This window comes from Pelecanus crispus, chromosome 4 (assembly GCF_030463565.1).
Source record: "Pelecanus crispus isolate bPelCri1 chromosome 4, bPelCri1.pri, whole genome shotgun sequence".
In the NCBI taxonomy this organism is placed as follows: Eukaryota; Metazoa; Chordata; class Aves; order Pelecaniformes; family Pelecanidae; genus Pelecanus; species Pelecanus crispus.
Genome location: NC_134646.1, coordinates 9,946,385 through 9,961,909, shown reverse-complemented (window position 1 = coordinate 9,961,909; position 15,525 = coordinate 9,946,385). Strand labels below are relative to the sequence as shown.

General features: G+C 48.1%; 1 protein-coding gene across 3 annotated transcripts in view; it reads right to left on the bottom strand.

The window, feature by feature from the left end:
- The window catches only part of JADE1 (jade family PHD finger 1), a 45,484-nt gene extending 34,929 nt beyond the window's left edge, over nt 1-10,555 (bottom strand). The window contains exons 1-2 of one of the 3 annotated variants that reach the window (XM_075708872.1): nt 10,493-10,555; nt 658-735 (exon numbers count right to left, since the gene is read on the bottom strand). In XM_075708872.1, the coding sequence (XP_075564987.1) occupies nt 658-709 (52 nt within the window). In that variant the 5' untranslated portion in view covers nt 710-735; nt 10,493-10,555. Of the gene's footprint in view, nt 1-657; nt 736-10,120; nt 10,168-10,492 lie in introns of those variants that run through there. The other 2 variants (XM_075708871.1, XM_075708873.1) reach the window with 2 other exon arrangements.
- Between the last annotated feature and the right edge of the window lie 4,970 nt (nt 10,556-15,525).

Sequence of the window (15,525 nt, the reverse complement as noted above, 5' to 3'; positions counted from 1 at the left end):
CCAATTTATTCCCCTCCCCCCCTTTTTTTTCTGCTTAGATGAAAGATTATCAATCCCTGAAATCCAGACACAAGATATATATACCATACAGAGCTCAGTGTTAGTTATGTCAGTACAGAAACAGTTTAAAAAAATACATTGTATCCAAATCACTGATTTACTAAATTCAAATTCTTCAAAGTTATTCCTCAAATAAGATAATCTTCAAATGAAGGAACAACTTTTATGCACCATCAATCTTTTCTACTTAAGTTTGAAGCAACACACCTCTCCATTGCATAAGAGAGTATGAGAACACTAAAGCAAATTTAAAATCCTAATGCAAACTTCTATTAAATACTAAGCAGATGTCTCCACATGAGTTCTGTCTTTGTAATGATAAATTACGCTGCTTGCAAAGATTTCAAAGACGACGACGGACTTTTTCCTCTTGTTTTATCTTATTAACTAACACTGTATAGTCAATACAGTTGGGGGGGGATCCTGAACATACTGTCCACCGGTGCTCAGAATGACCGAGTTCAAAACTAGATCCTTACAATACACATTTCTACCAGTCCAACCAATATGCAAAATGCCTCTGTCACATAAAACACCGCATTAAAACGTGTTTTCAAACTCATAACCTACTGCACTCTACAACAAAGGAGCACTTACTGCCATTGTCGTCAGAATCCTCACTGCTGCTAGGAAGCCGACGTCGTTTCATGATCTCCACGGGAAACAGCAGGCAGCCTGCAAAGCAATGAGACAGCACTTAACCCAAGATAATAACACACAGTCATCAAGTTGTGTTTCTGATGGCATTCGAGGATTTACAGCACACAAAGGAAAACAAACAACTTTAAACAGCATCTGAAATATGAACAGGGAATATCTCAAGGATGCGAGTATCAATGACAACCCCACCAACACCTTCACCCCAAAACAAAAGCGTTATTTTGTTCTGAGAGGTCTTAAAATCACTAAATATCTGCAGCCAATGTGCTTAACTTCCCCTGCCCATTCTGACACTACATTTGCAATACAATAACATTTTTACTGGTTGTGTAAATATTTACTTCGGCTAATATGTTTTTGGAACCATTTTATTTCTGTTTAAAGTGCCAGATTTACGAAATCACAGATTAAAGTCATCCACATATATATATAAAAAAAGAAACATCAGCAGTAGCAAGCCAAGTTTTCCCAGATGAACTAAACATGCATCATCTGTGCCACCACCCTCTAAGGTAAGAGAGTTACTTCCTCCTGCAGGCACATTTCTAGCGCCATGCCTAACACTAACTGTTTTTCAGGAATCAGACCACCAACTGATCACACAAAAGCTCCTCCAAACTGCTGGACTTCTACCAATATTGAGTTCAACTGCACATGAACCAGTGACACGAAGGCAAAAAGTTCTGTATCTTTTTAACTGCTATTCACAGGGCATCGGTACTTTTGCATGTATTCTCTGTGTTACGAAACCAAATTCAGAAAAATTAAGGAAGCTGTAACTAGCTAGGCAGCATTTACCTGTAAAAAGCTATTAAAAAGTCTAAGCTGAAGAGCAGAAAAAACATGACAAGTGCAGAAAGGCAAATCCACCAGTTAAACCGACAAGGACTCTAGATGCACATCAAATGCCTTTGCTTACCACATATCAACCGTGGTATCAATAAGGTCTGGGTGTTCTGCTAGCAGCAAAGCCTCTGAGGCGCGGATTTGGAAATTAGATGCCAAGATACTTTTTTGCTTCTAGGCAGGTGCAGAAAACCTAACCTCCCCTCCCCATTTTCATGTGAGTTGGGATTTCCTAGAAACTTTTCAACAAAACTCTTTTCATTGATCCTTCAGTATACAGTTAACTACTTCAACTTTGTTCACCGAGAACGCATCTCGTTGTAGTAAACTCAATAATGCTGTGTGAACTTTTCTAAGACTAATTCCCAAAATAAGGAAACTCAAAAAGCCTAACCAAAGCCTGACACTATTTCCAAAAAATCACAAAAATATCTTCCCTTCCAAAAGGGATTCACGTAAAAAGAAGTAAGCATTTTTTGAGGGAATTCATTTTATCACCACTAGCAAATCACAAGCAACTAAACCTGAGACTCTATTCTACACTTCCAGTGAAATTCATACAGTTGTAACAGCCCAAGCATTGCAAGATTGCCTCCTTTTTCATATTACACATGCAAACAGGGTGGGGGCCTCCCTCCCACAGAGTGACTTGCCAGAGCGGGTTTTAATATGGCTGTCTTTGAAACATGCAAGTTTTGAGCTGCAAACTTTGCTCGCTAGATGTAAAGAGAAACTGAACAGTTCACTTCACCAAGACCTTTTGTCACCACTTCATAGAGTAAAAGTTCACATATAATGTCTGGTGCCAGAGAATAAAGAATCATAAATGACAACCTCTTACAGTGCTGTAAGAATTCTCTCCAGAAAAATTGCTTTGAAGCAGACCAGAACTTTGTGTGTATGGCAGATGGAAATGCTGCCAATGAATAAATACACAGACCAGCCTGGACCATCAAAATCATCTGAATATGGATCTGGTACAAATATAGTCGATCCAGAGCCAAGTTCTGATACGGTCACTTACAAAGACAGAAAGCCAACATTCAGATCCAAAACAGGCTAAGACAGAACTGAAAAATCAATTAGCTGCTACAAGGCCAAAACCAGGGGGATAAATACCTATTCTGTAAGGTACTTTTTCTAGTAGCTCACATCTTTTCCTGTAATTGAAAGAAATATTAACAATAGCAATCTAAAAGAACATTCTCACTTAGAATGGAAGTATCTCCCATAAACAAAGTGAAGAGGATACAGAAGAAAATAAGGAAAAATTATCTCAGAAATGTAACTTGTATATTCCTGGTCAAAATTCTCACTTCTTGGTTCATTCCCACATGGCGTGAAAAGTACCATGCGCCATAAAGCAAAATAACATAGCGTATACACACTGAGACACACTCACGAGCTTGCAATGAACAAGAAAATTTGAAATTCTGGCTCCTCCACATCTTTTTGGAAAGTGTATTTTGAGTTCACCTTCTCCTAGCCATACTTTCTGCAAATTCACAAAATAAGGAAAGACCGGGAAGCTTCTCCTTCCTAGCAGGTGTCTTTAAAAAACAAACGAAACATCTTTTTTTGTTGGTGGTGGTTAAAGGAGAGAATGGCATTCACACCTCCCAGCTGAAGCACTCTCCACAGTCCTTCAGGAAATGAGAGAAGCTAGAATAGAAGCTGCTTTCCTGGAGTATAGAGTATTAGATAAGGCAGCTAATTTCCTTGTCCACTCCAGTCAGCTTTCTGAAGTTGGCCACATTGAAAAGCCTGGTTTCTCAAAAGTAACATGAAAAGAAATACCCCATTTGATGAAGCTTCTGGGGGATTCCTTTATACATGCATAGGGAGGGGGGCGGAAGTTAAAATCCAGAGATCTCATTTTCCCATCTTTGAACCTAACCTGAGTTTACAGGGAGCTAAATCACAGATGGAAAAGCAGCATTTGGCTTCTTAGAGCAAGTCTCAAACCTTGTAAGATTAAACCCCTAGAATTTTTGTCATTAGAAGTAATAAAACAGCTTTTTTTCAACTTCTAAAATCATTTTAAACTGTTCCCACCAGCTGTTCATATCCACAGTTCAGAACACACGTTCTAGAGATAACACTGGAACAGCTAATAAGAATTACAACCACACGGATTGAAATGCTGCTGCTCTTAAGGGTATTGCAGTGCCTCTGCCTCAAAGACTATTGGTTTCTATCAGGTGATGGTGACCTCAAAGTCACACAAGAACTGCATTAAAAATAAACACGGATTATGGATAGTGATGGTTAGGTACACACCGAAGGTGCAGGCTTTCCCTGTTCAACCACAGACATACGCATTTTCCCAGCATGTTTAGAGAGTACTGTCACTTCAAATAATGCTTTTTTAATCTTGAAGGGAAGAAAAAAAAAAAATATAGTAACTCATTCTTCATGGGACATCCTTAACTAAAAATAAGGAGGTATTTTTATACTGAAAAAGGCAGAATGGAAAAACTATCAAACTTTTCAATGAAATTACTTATCTCATTCTCTTTCCTTTCCTAATCTGAGTGTCAGCAACATTACTTTTCTTTGAACTCTCACTCTTCACAGCCTTGACTTTATTTTGACATACACTCTAATATACTCAGGTGCATATATATACACACACACACACACAATGCATCTGATCCAACTCTGATCTCATTAAAACGTATTCTGAAACTGAAGTAAGCCTGCCAATTCCAAGGGGTCAGAAGTAAAGGCAGATTCATCAAGACTGACTGTACCACAGCTAGTTTAATGGTACAAGTTGGCTATGATCACTATGCCTGTAAGCAAAGAGAATTCACATGTAAGCGTAAAAAGGGTGAAAAATTAAGCCAAGCTTTAAGATTGATACCAGTAATAAGTAAAAACTATGCACTCAGCCTACGACACTTGCAGGACAGGAAGAGACCACCCAGGTTACTGAGCTCAATTCCCAACAACTGCATGCAACCACATAATTGCTGTTTAGTCCAAAAGTTTCCGCAAAACATTCACTGCACCCACACATGCCACAGAACAACTTTCCAACCCCCTTCGCAACAGGAATGCTCCTCTGAAGCAAGGAAGCGGCCAACCCAGCCGTGCCCCTGAACCCTGTATCTCCCATCACAAACATTTCTACAGCTGTTTTTCCCAAATTCTTACACCAACCCCAAAAGGGCATTTGCCCATACGCTGTTCACCTGCAGAGTAAGCCCAACACTTGAAAAGCTGCAAGAGCCCAGCAGCCCCAACGTAACAAAGGCTGCTGCATCACCAAGCCAAACATTCCCCGAGTTTTCAGTGACACATGAAAATTCCTAATAACCCAGCAACGTCTGTATGTCGTTTCAGTTTCATTTCCTTGAAAGATGATTGCTTCTTCATGTTAAAACCATCCCTTCAGAAATCAGACAGACCAGCACACAGCATGCTGACAGTATTTCTCCTGAGGACACTATTATAACATTTACCCATTTATTTGGGCGGGGGGGGAGTGGACTCAGGCAAATGCCAGCCTTCAACCAAACACAGCTTTATAGAAACAGCCACGACTGCTGGCAATGTCACCCCGTTTCCAAGGGTGGACAAAGCATCTAAGAGGGCTTCGTGCCATCACACCACCGCAACAGATGGCACAGATGGGGCAGAGGCCATGACTCTTTGGCCACCATGCACCCTCCGACGCGCTAGCCATACGGGGCAGCACTGGTGAGGCTGGCACAGCTTGCGACACGCCCTGCTGCCCTGCTCCAGCGGCTGAAGGCACGGTGCTTTACAGAGACAGGTCACCAGTGGCTTTTCCATCCTTTTTCATCATGCTGGCTCTGAAAGCTAAGCTCTGGGTTTTATTCATCAATTCGGTACAAACTTCAACCGTACAAATGTAACTCTGGACTCACAAGGTACGATTGCTCAGATCGTTTTTAAAGGCAAGATTACAATACCTGAAAAGTTTTTCTTCTGGCTACTGTATTTTGGAGAGAGCCCTAAGCCTTTTTCAAAATAGTTGTAAAACGCTATGCAAATGAAATGACTAGATGATAATCCAATATAACCCATGTCAGGCCACAAAGTAACATTTGCATTTACATATCTTTGTGGAGGTGAGCAACAAACACCCAACTCTACACAAGTACCCAGACACAGTTAGGAATACGGACGTTTCTGCCTACTTCTCAGTATTTGCTGGCAGATGCAGTGCAAGGGGTAGAATCAGCAACACAACACAGTACAGCAAATTCACTATTTTTACCAGTATGCATTATCATGCTCCTCCATGCTTAGCTCTGCCAAGAGATTAACTTAAAAGAACCAACAAAAACCAAAACCCACACTAGACAGCAATGCCAAGATCTTTCCTTTCACTTTTTTTCCTCGCACACCTTAGACCCAGGAGTTGCACAGATAAGAGTGAAAAAAATCCGAATCCTTTTTCCTAGCTTCCCCAGAGCAGAAATCCAGACGTTACCCATCAAACTGGCATGGCAGCGTGCACACACGTACACCCACGTGCAACACACCACAGAACTTTTTATGCTACTTCTGCGCAGTTAAGAACCCCGTATACTTTTTCCATGCAGTTTGACCCCAAGTAGAGAGATGATCAAAGAAAAAGATGTAAAGTGTGTCAGCCTTTGTTATGCAAATAGCTAAACAGAACCAGATTTTTAAAAAATAATTATACATGAAAAAATCTACATCCTCAGGTCAAAGGTTTTACATAGCACAACTCTTACTGAAGTATTTTTAAGGGCTGCATAAACCTCTGGGTAAAGAGAGTGTATAATTCAAACTCTGACAGACAATTAACTGTAACCGCGTTAAGGGGTGTCACTATAATAAACTGCACTGAACAGCTGCAGAGACAGAATGGGAAGAAAGTAGAATTATGACAGATGTACACCCTGAGGACAAACTGAAAAACTGGCTTTTCCTGAAAGTAACCCACTAACTGCAATGAAACTAAGACCTAATTATCTCTAGTACACGAGAAATCGCTTCAAAACGCTTATTGTACAAATGGAAGTAAAGCGTGACATAGTCTTAACAAAATGGATAGTAGATGAAGACATTTGGCTTCTACTACTGTACGCCTTTTAAATAGCTTGTTTACGACACCATCCCAGTCTTCACCAACCGACACCTGACACAGCAAGAAAAAGAACCTGTTTCTTTAAAAAAAAAAAAACTACGTCAGGAGTTATAGTATTAAAATCCACCTAAAACTTTGTAATTCCCCTTTATCACCTATGAAAACTTAGATAGCGACATTTTATAGACACAAAGATACAAGAACAGTTCTTAAATGAAATACTGCAGCATTATGTAGCGCCGTCCACAGTACAAAAAAGCCACAGACCTTAAAAGTTGGAGACAAAATCCTCCAAGTCTCATGAAACAAAAAAAGTATGTTCCAAGGCCAAGAGTGTTCTCCCCAAGGAATATTTCTACTGACTTCAGTGCACCTAGTTGAAATTTCACAAGGCAAGGCAGCAGCACAATCTGGACATATCAGCCCAACACTTCTCAGCAATCCACACGCTCATGTATGCACCTGCGCAAGTCAGCTCGTAACGTTACCTTACAATCCAGGCAGTGGCAGCTAATTATTCCCCAACCGTGCTGGTGCAAGTGACTGCCCAAAATCTTGAGCAATGATAAATTGGGCTCCATGAATTAATTCAACCCACCCTGCACCCATTGCACTTCATCTCTTCCATCTAGAAAAAGCTGTCGGCTTGGTCAGCTCCAGCTGAAAACAGGAGCACGAAGCAGCGGTACTAACCACATGGAGAAAACATTTGAGGAAAGACTGGAAGGTCTGGGGTTTTGTTGGGGTTTTTTTACTATATTCTGAGAATTGGGAATGAAACCAGAGAAGCTGGAAGGAAAATCTGCAGCTGTGAGGGGAAAGGGGAGTTTATTATTATTATTTTATTTTAAACATATGTATTAAACATAGCTCAAAAGCAGGGAGCAAGTGGTATCTGAAGCCAGAGGGAAAATCCTGCCACTAAAACGTACAACCCTTGCTGTTTCAACAATATCCCACTGAGTGTGAGAAAACTCTAGAAATAGAATCATAACAAGCATATTTTGGCGTAACTTTTAGGAAGGTTGTAGGTTTGCAAGTGTGGGCAGCTTTTGACTTACTTAAAAGACAGCACCTGCTTAAAAAGGAAATTATTCCAAATCTTTCTTTAGAAAGAAAGAAATGGGGCTAGCACAAAAGCATCTTCCCGCTTTAACGTTAAAATGTCAACTAAAACGTGCTGCTAAAGGCTCTCGTAATTTCTAACGCTGCCTAACAGCCAGCCAAGGAGCAGCAGCCCGGTTCTAACGCCTGTCGCCCGCACGGCCCGCATGGCCAGTCCTTACTGCACGACTGAGGGACTCGAGCTCCCCACGGACCTCGCCTCGGGGTGAATCCACAAACTTTATTAGGATGAAGCCGTCAGCCGAAGGAAAAGGAGAGCGAGGGAGAAGTTAGTGGGGGCGCGCACTCCGCCCGGGCCGCGCCTCCGAGCGCCTCAGGGGAGCCGCGGCCCCGCCGCTCCCAACGGCGGCCGCCGCCCGCCGAGCCAACGGCTGCCGGCTCAGGGCCGCCTCCCCAAGGGCGGGAGCCGGGGCTCGAAGAGCACATTCGAAAGCGGCGCCTCACGCCCCCCGCTCGCCGGCTCTAGGCCGGCCGGGTGCCGCTCGGGGCGGCTCTCCTCCTCCTCCTCCCGCAGCGATCCCACCTCAGCTCCCGGCAGGGCGGGCGGCGGCTGCCCGCGCACGCCGGCCGTTAACGCCCGCGCCGAGGGCTCCTGCCGCCGCTGCCGGCTCCGGAGGCGCCCAGACCGGCTGCGAGCCACGGCCAGCGGCGGGGAGAGGAGCCGGAGCCAGCTCCCTGCCCGGCTGCCGCCGGGCTAACACCTCCCCCGCGGGGGCGGCACCTTCCCGGGCAGCGGCACGGCCGCCGGTTTCCATTTGAAACGGCCCGGCTCGCCCCCTCCTCCTCCTCCCGGCTCCCTCTCCTGCTCCTCCCCGCCGCCGGCCGCACCAATCCGCTCGGCCCCGGCTGCAAATCAAACTTGGTGCCCCCGGCTCCGCTCCCTCTCCCCCAAACCCCTGTCACTGCCGAAAACGGCCAAAGCACCTTCCCCCTCCATCGCCCTCCCCCCCCCCGCCATCCCCACGCTGCGATGGAGGGAGCGGGGAGGGCGGGACGGGACGGCGGCTTGAGCAGCAGCAGCACGGAGGAGACTTGAGCTCGTTTTCTGTGTCTGTCTCTCCTCCCACTCCCAGACAGTTCTGGAAACTGTGTATCACCTCTTGTCACAGGAAACCAGCCAGCAGGCGGTGCAAACAAACAAACACCCTTTGCCTCCACCCTCCCCAAAATAATGACCGCCCCGCCGCCGATCGTTAATGAAGCGGCGGGCGCGAACGGGGAGGGAAAAACAAAAAAAAAAAAAAATTTTTTTTTTTTTTAAAAAATCATCATCCTGCGAGCAGGCAAGCAGCCGAGCGCAGGGACAGGCAGGGTGGCAGCAGCATCAGGGCGGCTTTGTCTAATTTCAGCAAGTGGCACGGCCGCCGGGGCCGCGCTCGCCTCCCGCGGGAGGCCGCGCTCGGACCGTTACACGGGCACGAGCGGGCACGACGCGGCCCGGCCCCGTCTCGCCTGCCAGGCCCCGGGGGAAGAGCGAAATCGCGGAGCTGCCCTGCCTGGCGCCCGAGCAACTTCAGGCGTCTGCCGCCGCTCCCCCGCGCTCCTTGTTCTGTTACGTTCCGTTCGCGTTTCAACACCGCCGGCTGACATTCCGCTCCCTCGTCAACAAACTCCGGCGCGGCCGCGCCGATTCACCGCGGCCGGCGGAGCCACGTCCCCCCCCCGGGGCACCCACCGGCCGCGCAGGGGGGCCCGCCCGCCCCGCTCCGCTCCGCCGAAGTTTGCACCGCGGCCCCCGCTCCTGCCAGCGCCCGGCTCTCGCACCTCGGCTCCCCGAGCCGGGGCAGGGCGCTGCGGGGCCGCCGTGCACCTGCTGGCCGCTGCCCCGCCGGCCCGGCCCGGCAGCACGGATCCCGGCCCCGGGCAGCCCCGCACGCCGCCCCCCCCGCCCCCGCTCTCCAACACGTGCGCGTCGGGGCTCTCGCAAGTTGCTCTCCGGCAGCCGGCACCGTGCGCTCGCCGCGGGGAGGGGGACGCGCACGGCCCCGAGCCCCTCTGACAGCCCTCCCGCTGTCCGCCTCCGGCCGAACACCCCCCGGTGCCCACCGGGCACACCGCTCCCCGGCTGCGGCTCTCCCGCGCCGAAAGGCAACTTCTGCTTCATTTCACCGCTGAGCAGTTTTTATGCTTTCCAAGCATTTTTGCTTTTTTTTTCTACCAGCGAAAGCCAAGTGCGATGGGGGGGGGGTCAGCGTAACTACAAAGCCGCTTCTGCACGTAAACACCTCCTCCCCCACGCACACGCCCCCCGCCCGCGGCGACGGCTCCGGTGGACATGTGGGTGACAGGGTGACAGACGCTGGCCATGGCTCCCCCCGCCCCCCTCCCGCACAGCCGTACCCGAGCAGGACCTGCGCTCGACCATTGCCATCCGTCTCCCAAGTTGCTCCAAGGCTCCCGACTTTCGGCGGAGGGCGCTGCCCCCCCCCCTCCCCCCCCGAGGCGCCGGCCCGGCCGCAGCCCGAGGCGCGGGGGCCGGCGGCGCGGCACGCCGGCAGCTCACTTGGCCGCCGCACCTTCACAAACCTGCGGCGGTCCCCACTTGCCGCGCCGGAACACAAAAAGCCGCCGGCCGCGGCAGAGCCGGCCCCCGCTCCTCCCGCCGCCCCAGCCCGGCACAAGTTGCTCGTGGGATAGCGGAGCCGCAACTCGGCCGCCTCCCCTCGCCCCGCACCGAGCCGCGCGGCTCTTGGCGCCATGTTAATGACGTACTAGCTTATTTCCACTAGGCAGCGACCTTCGGCACGAAACTGCTCTCTCGCCGCCTCCGGAGCGACAAAAAAACCCAGCAAATATGGCTGTGCTGGCGGCTCCCCCGGCTGGCGCTGCGGCGGCGGGCACGGTTACCTGCTGGCGGCGGCGGCGGCGGGGCGGCGGCGAGGAGGCGGCGGCGGCGGCGAGGGCGGGCGGCGCGGCCGGGCTCCCCCTGCGCGGAGGGCTCGGGGCCGCCTCATGAGTTCGGCGCGGCGGCGGGGAGCGGGCGCGGAGCGCGGCTCCCTGCGCCACACGCACGCACAGCCGGCGGCGCAGCCGGCACCCCCGCGCCCGCTCGCCCTCGCACACGGACTCCCTCTGACTGACGTTTGTACTTGTGATGGAGGAAGGACTCCGTGAATCCAACTCGTTTCTGGGTCACTGCTGCCACAGGGGGGAGCTGCTTTAATCCCCTGCCAAAACTGGAAGGCGAGGGAAAGGGGGGGAGATAGCGATAACAACGCAGCGCCGGGCTGGGGAGGCGGCGGCGGCCCCGGGGAGCCGCCGTTAACTCTTGGCGGGCCTGGCCGGAGCCGCGCAGCAGCGCGGGGCGCTCCCGCCCGCCGGGCCCCGCTCCCCCGCGCCTGCCCGGGCGCTGCTCGCTGCCGGCGGCGCCGGCTCGGCCGGAGCCCGGGGGTGCGCGGCCGCCCGGCTCCTGCCCCCGCCTCGCTGCTGTGGAAGCGGGCTCGGCAGACGAAGGCGGCAGGCGGCGTCGCAAGGCCGGCGGCCGGGCAGCCTCCGCGCCCGGGGCACGGCTGGCGGTACCCTGCGACGATTAACTCTCCAGAGGAACCCCTCTCCAAAAAAAAAAAAAAAAAAAAAAACCCTCGGGCGATTTCGCAAGCGGCAATTCCAGTGCTGCGCCGGCTGCGTGTGCCCGAACGCAGCGCTCGCTGGTGTTGAGGCGGAGAAACTGAGGCACGGAGGAGTTAAAAGCCGTGGCCACATACACAGCGCGTAATTGCCAGGGCGAGAATAAAACTGCAGGCTGCCTGTTGGCAGCCCCCAGCGTCACCCCTCCAGCTCCCTAACTTCAATACTTCTCAAAGACTAGAAAGAGCCCAGGCATACTGCGGTTCAGTTCCCATCTTTCTAGCAGGAAACGAAATTATCTTAAATTGGCACCAAATTACACACTAAACTTTCCATTATCAAAAAAAAAAAAAAAGAAAAGAGTGTGTTTGAATGCAGATTTCTTTCTTTGCCACAGGAATCGCTTTACCTCACGCCATGCACCTGTGCTCCCCGAGCGAAGCAGAACTCCCCCTTTTGAGCAGAATTCCTGAGCAAATACAGCACGAGGTGATAAACGCTAGGGAGAAGATTCAGCATAATCTCAGACACGGAATTAAGGCGATCGGTGGAAAGTAATCCCCATAGTATGCAAATACGAATCAATGCAGCCTCCACAGCGATATTAGTCTGCCAAAGAATCACACCTTAGTTCAACAGAGGAATTGGGTCGTTACTCATCCATGCAAACCACTTACCCTGCCGTCTCACCCACCCACCTACCCAATAATGAAACGCTACTTACGTTGCCACACATCCTAAAAAGTTGTCATTTACTATAAAATTAGTCCTTCCCCCCAAAGATATTTTTTTCCCCGTGAAAATAAGACAGTCGTGCTTTTATTCATAGAACAGCCTGATGTATCTCCAGATTTTAGAGCCTAAAGTAAGATTTTGACTCCCCTTGTTGTCATCTACATGAAAATAAAAAAACCCACGCAGATTCTCTACATTCTCCCGCACTCACCTTGGCGCCCGACCTGGACGGATACCTGATGGAGTAGCTCTGCACACATCAGCAGTCTAATTAGAAGTAGCTCCACTGATGCCATTCGTATTTGCAGGATGGGGGCCATAGCTGTTTGCCATTCATGGTGCAGCCGTCCAGGCACCTGCGATCATCTGTGCGGCACGCCGGACCGTATTATCTGATAAACAGGCCACTTATTGCCAGAATTACATTCATACACCCATCACCTTACACCTGGGCTTCCAGGAACCTGCCCCATGCGCGGATTTTCAATACTGCCGAAGGAGCCGGTGACTGGAGGCTTTGTTGATCTGCGTTATCTGACCAGCATGCGCCCACTGCCGTGCTACGGTATAAACCCCGGAACAGCTGAGGTCAGAGGTTTTTCACTCAGTGGGCTGCAGGCCCCTTGGGAGCTCATGGACTACTCACAGGTCCATAAAAAGTAATCAAGATTAGCAAAGCGACTGTCAGCCAGCATTTACCATACAGAGGTGTGCACCTCTACTGGATGAGTATGATTTTTTTTTTTTTCTTTTAAATACTGTCCATTGTAAAAGGCTGAAGAATCACAGGAAATGCTGTTTGTCCCACTTCTCTGAATTCTTTCCAAGAAAGTTCAGAACTGGCTTCTGAGAAAACCTTAAATGTGAATGTGGTCTAATTTCTAAAGAGGAACGACAGTAACCTTCCTGTCCCAAACCCCTTAGATTTGAGGCAATATTTTTGTTTTTCTGTAATTAGTTTTCCTTTGCATATACAGCCAAGTTTAAGTTACATCTTGTAATTTAGGAAACGTTTCCCTTGGAAGCCATGCAAGGCCATACACGTAGGAACAGTACATGAATGTTTGCAGAATGGTGGGCTGTGTTTTCGAAAGCAGCGACTAAAAATGCTATCCAAATTACTGTAGAAAACTCACCAAATGTGAGCCCTCTGCGCTGTAAAAGCAGCTAGTCCAGTCTTTATGAGGAAGCAACTTTATGAGGTAACGCAACTGGAACAAGGATGCTATTTTGTCTCTGCGTGCAGTATATCACCGAGACTCTTCTGGAATAGTGTACTCATACGTTTTAAAAAGAAATGTTGAAAAATTGAAGGGCTAGTAGCTAGAAGAATAATTTTGGAGATTATTGGAAAACACAAAGAAAAGGTTACATCCTGTACTACTTCAACACCACAGGTGTAAAGTTGTATACTAATATAGCTATGGTCAAACGGGAAAAAATTAATAGAGCATACCAGAGTAAGCCACTGGCATCTTTAATACAAAACAGTGCTAAAAAAAAAGGATCTACATATGATCTAAATAAAGCGATGAGTTGTTCGCTGCAGAATCAGCTTTAGCAGCTTAAGACACCATTGTGACTCCTGCCTGAGAATACCCGCGGCAGACACCGGAGCGGACTGTATGAGTGCTCCTCACTTGCTTCTCTACAGACTCAGTGCCCAGCTCAACCTGCCAGAGCAGGCAGTGAAACAGAGGAGGATGGTAAAAGCACGCCACATGAGGCAAAGAAAGAAATCTTCATTCTGCATTAAACATCTGGCCACAACCTGACTCTAAAGATTAGGAACCAAAACAGTGAGAGGCAACCTCACGGTAGTCTTGTGCTACCTCCACTGGCTACATTTCAAGGTGATGGGTAAAATTCTGTTGGAGGCAGAGTCAGTAGAAGTTTTGCCATGAACATCAGTGGGGCCAGAATTTCAGCCTTCGTCTCTAATAGATATTTACCCCCTCCGCAAAGCAGGCATTTTGTTATAACAAATAACGTCATTAGACTCTGTGCCTCACTCGGTCATCTTTATAGCAGTACTCTCACTTGTTCCAGGAGCACACAGAGAATACGTATCAGGCTTGGAGTTAGGCTTTGTACTAACACACAGAACTTCTGGTCGCTTGTCCAGGTTGTTTCATCAGATACACGCATATATTAAATTTGATTTTAATTTTTTGGTTGTTTATATAGTTTCTTAATGTCTCCTTCTTGACTGTTATTTTCTGAGCAGATGCAGAAAGCTAAGGAAAGAATACGTGGCTTTGCAGCACTTTTTTCCCAGCCTTTCTTGGAAATCTGTTGCTGCAGCAGTGTCTGATAAAACACTTTTACTTACTTGTTTCTTTTTTTCTTCTTTTTTTTTTCTAATTTGATAATAGTCCTTTTACACTTGGAATCTTTTCCACTAATTCTTGCAGAGCCTCCGCACGTGATGGTGAAGCTAATGAAGTTGAGTTTCTCCCCACCATTAAACTTAGCCCAAGTATCACTTAGAACTCAAAACTATTCTTTTGCTCTTTTGGCTCCAGTTTTTAAGAACTTCTGCTTCCATTTTCTCCTTCTTTATTTTGAAGATTAGAAACTTGAGGGGCAGAACACGGTACGGATCCAAACCAGCACTGTCAAGACCTTAGCTGGTACTTAATCTTCAAGAGTAAGAACTTCCAGAGAGCTTTCACATCTCCTGTGACAGATGTATGTATTGCAGAGCGGTAAGACAGATGCACAGTTGGGCCAAATCCTGTTGAGGTCCATTTTGTCTCTAGTTGCTCTACTCACAGGAGCAAGGGAAAAAAAAGATTTTGACTCATGCATATGTAAATCTATACCACTTACAAATTACATAAGTGCAGTATTTTTAACTCCTGCAGAAATAAAACTTGCTCACACAGCTTACGTATGGACCATAGAGGAACACAGTTGTCACAGTTTTGTCTAATCCAAATACATAACTTATGGCAACATAGCACCTGACCACTTCACAAAATTATGCACAAAAAAATTAATTGGTGCTCTGGCTTTTTCTTCCTTGTCCTTATCTACAAGCACTGAATTTTGGTGCGTCTGGATTAGGGAGGTCAAAAAGACTAAGCTCAGGCAGTATGTTATTTCCTTTTACTTTGAAGTTGAGGTTTACAGCTACCAGGATTGCTTGTGGGAGTGTTTTGCAGATTCACAGGCCATACGCCAAAGATGTGCTCTCTCCTGTGCTCACAAGCCTCATTCTTCTGGTTTATAGTTCCTTTGTTTTATTGAAATGTAGCTGCAGTGAGAGGTCACTAGCTGGGTGTGTGAGCCAGCACCCCCGTAAGTAGAAGCTGTGCCATTAAGGGATGAGGATGGAGAGGGATGAAAACGAATCTTGAAAGCTGAACTTTATATTTAACACGCTATCAAACAGGGTGCTTGCAACAGAGCGACTAATGTAGTCTTTTTAATGACAAAAC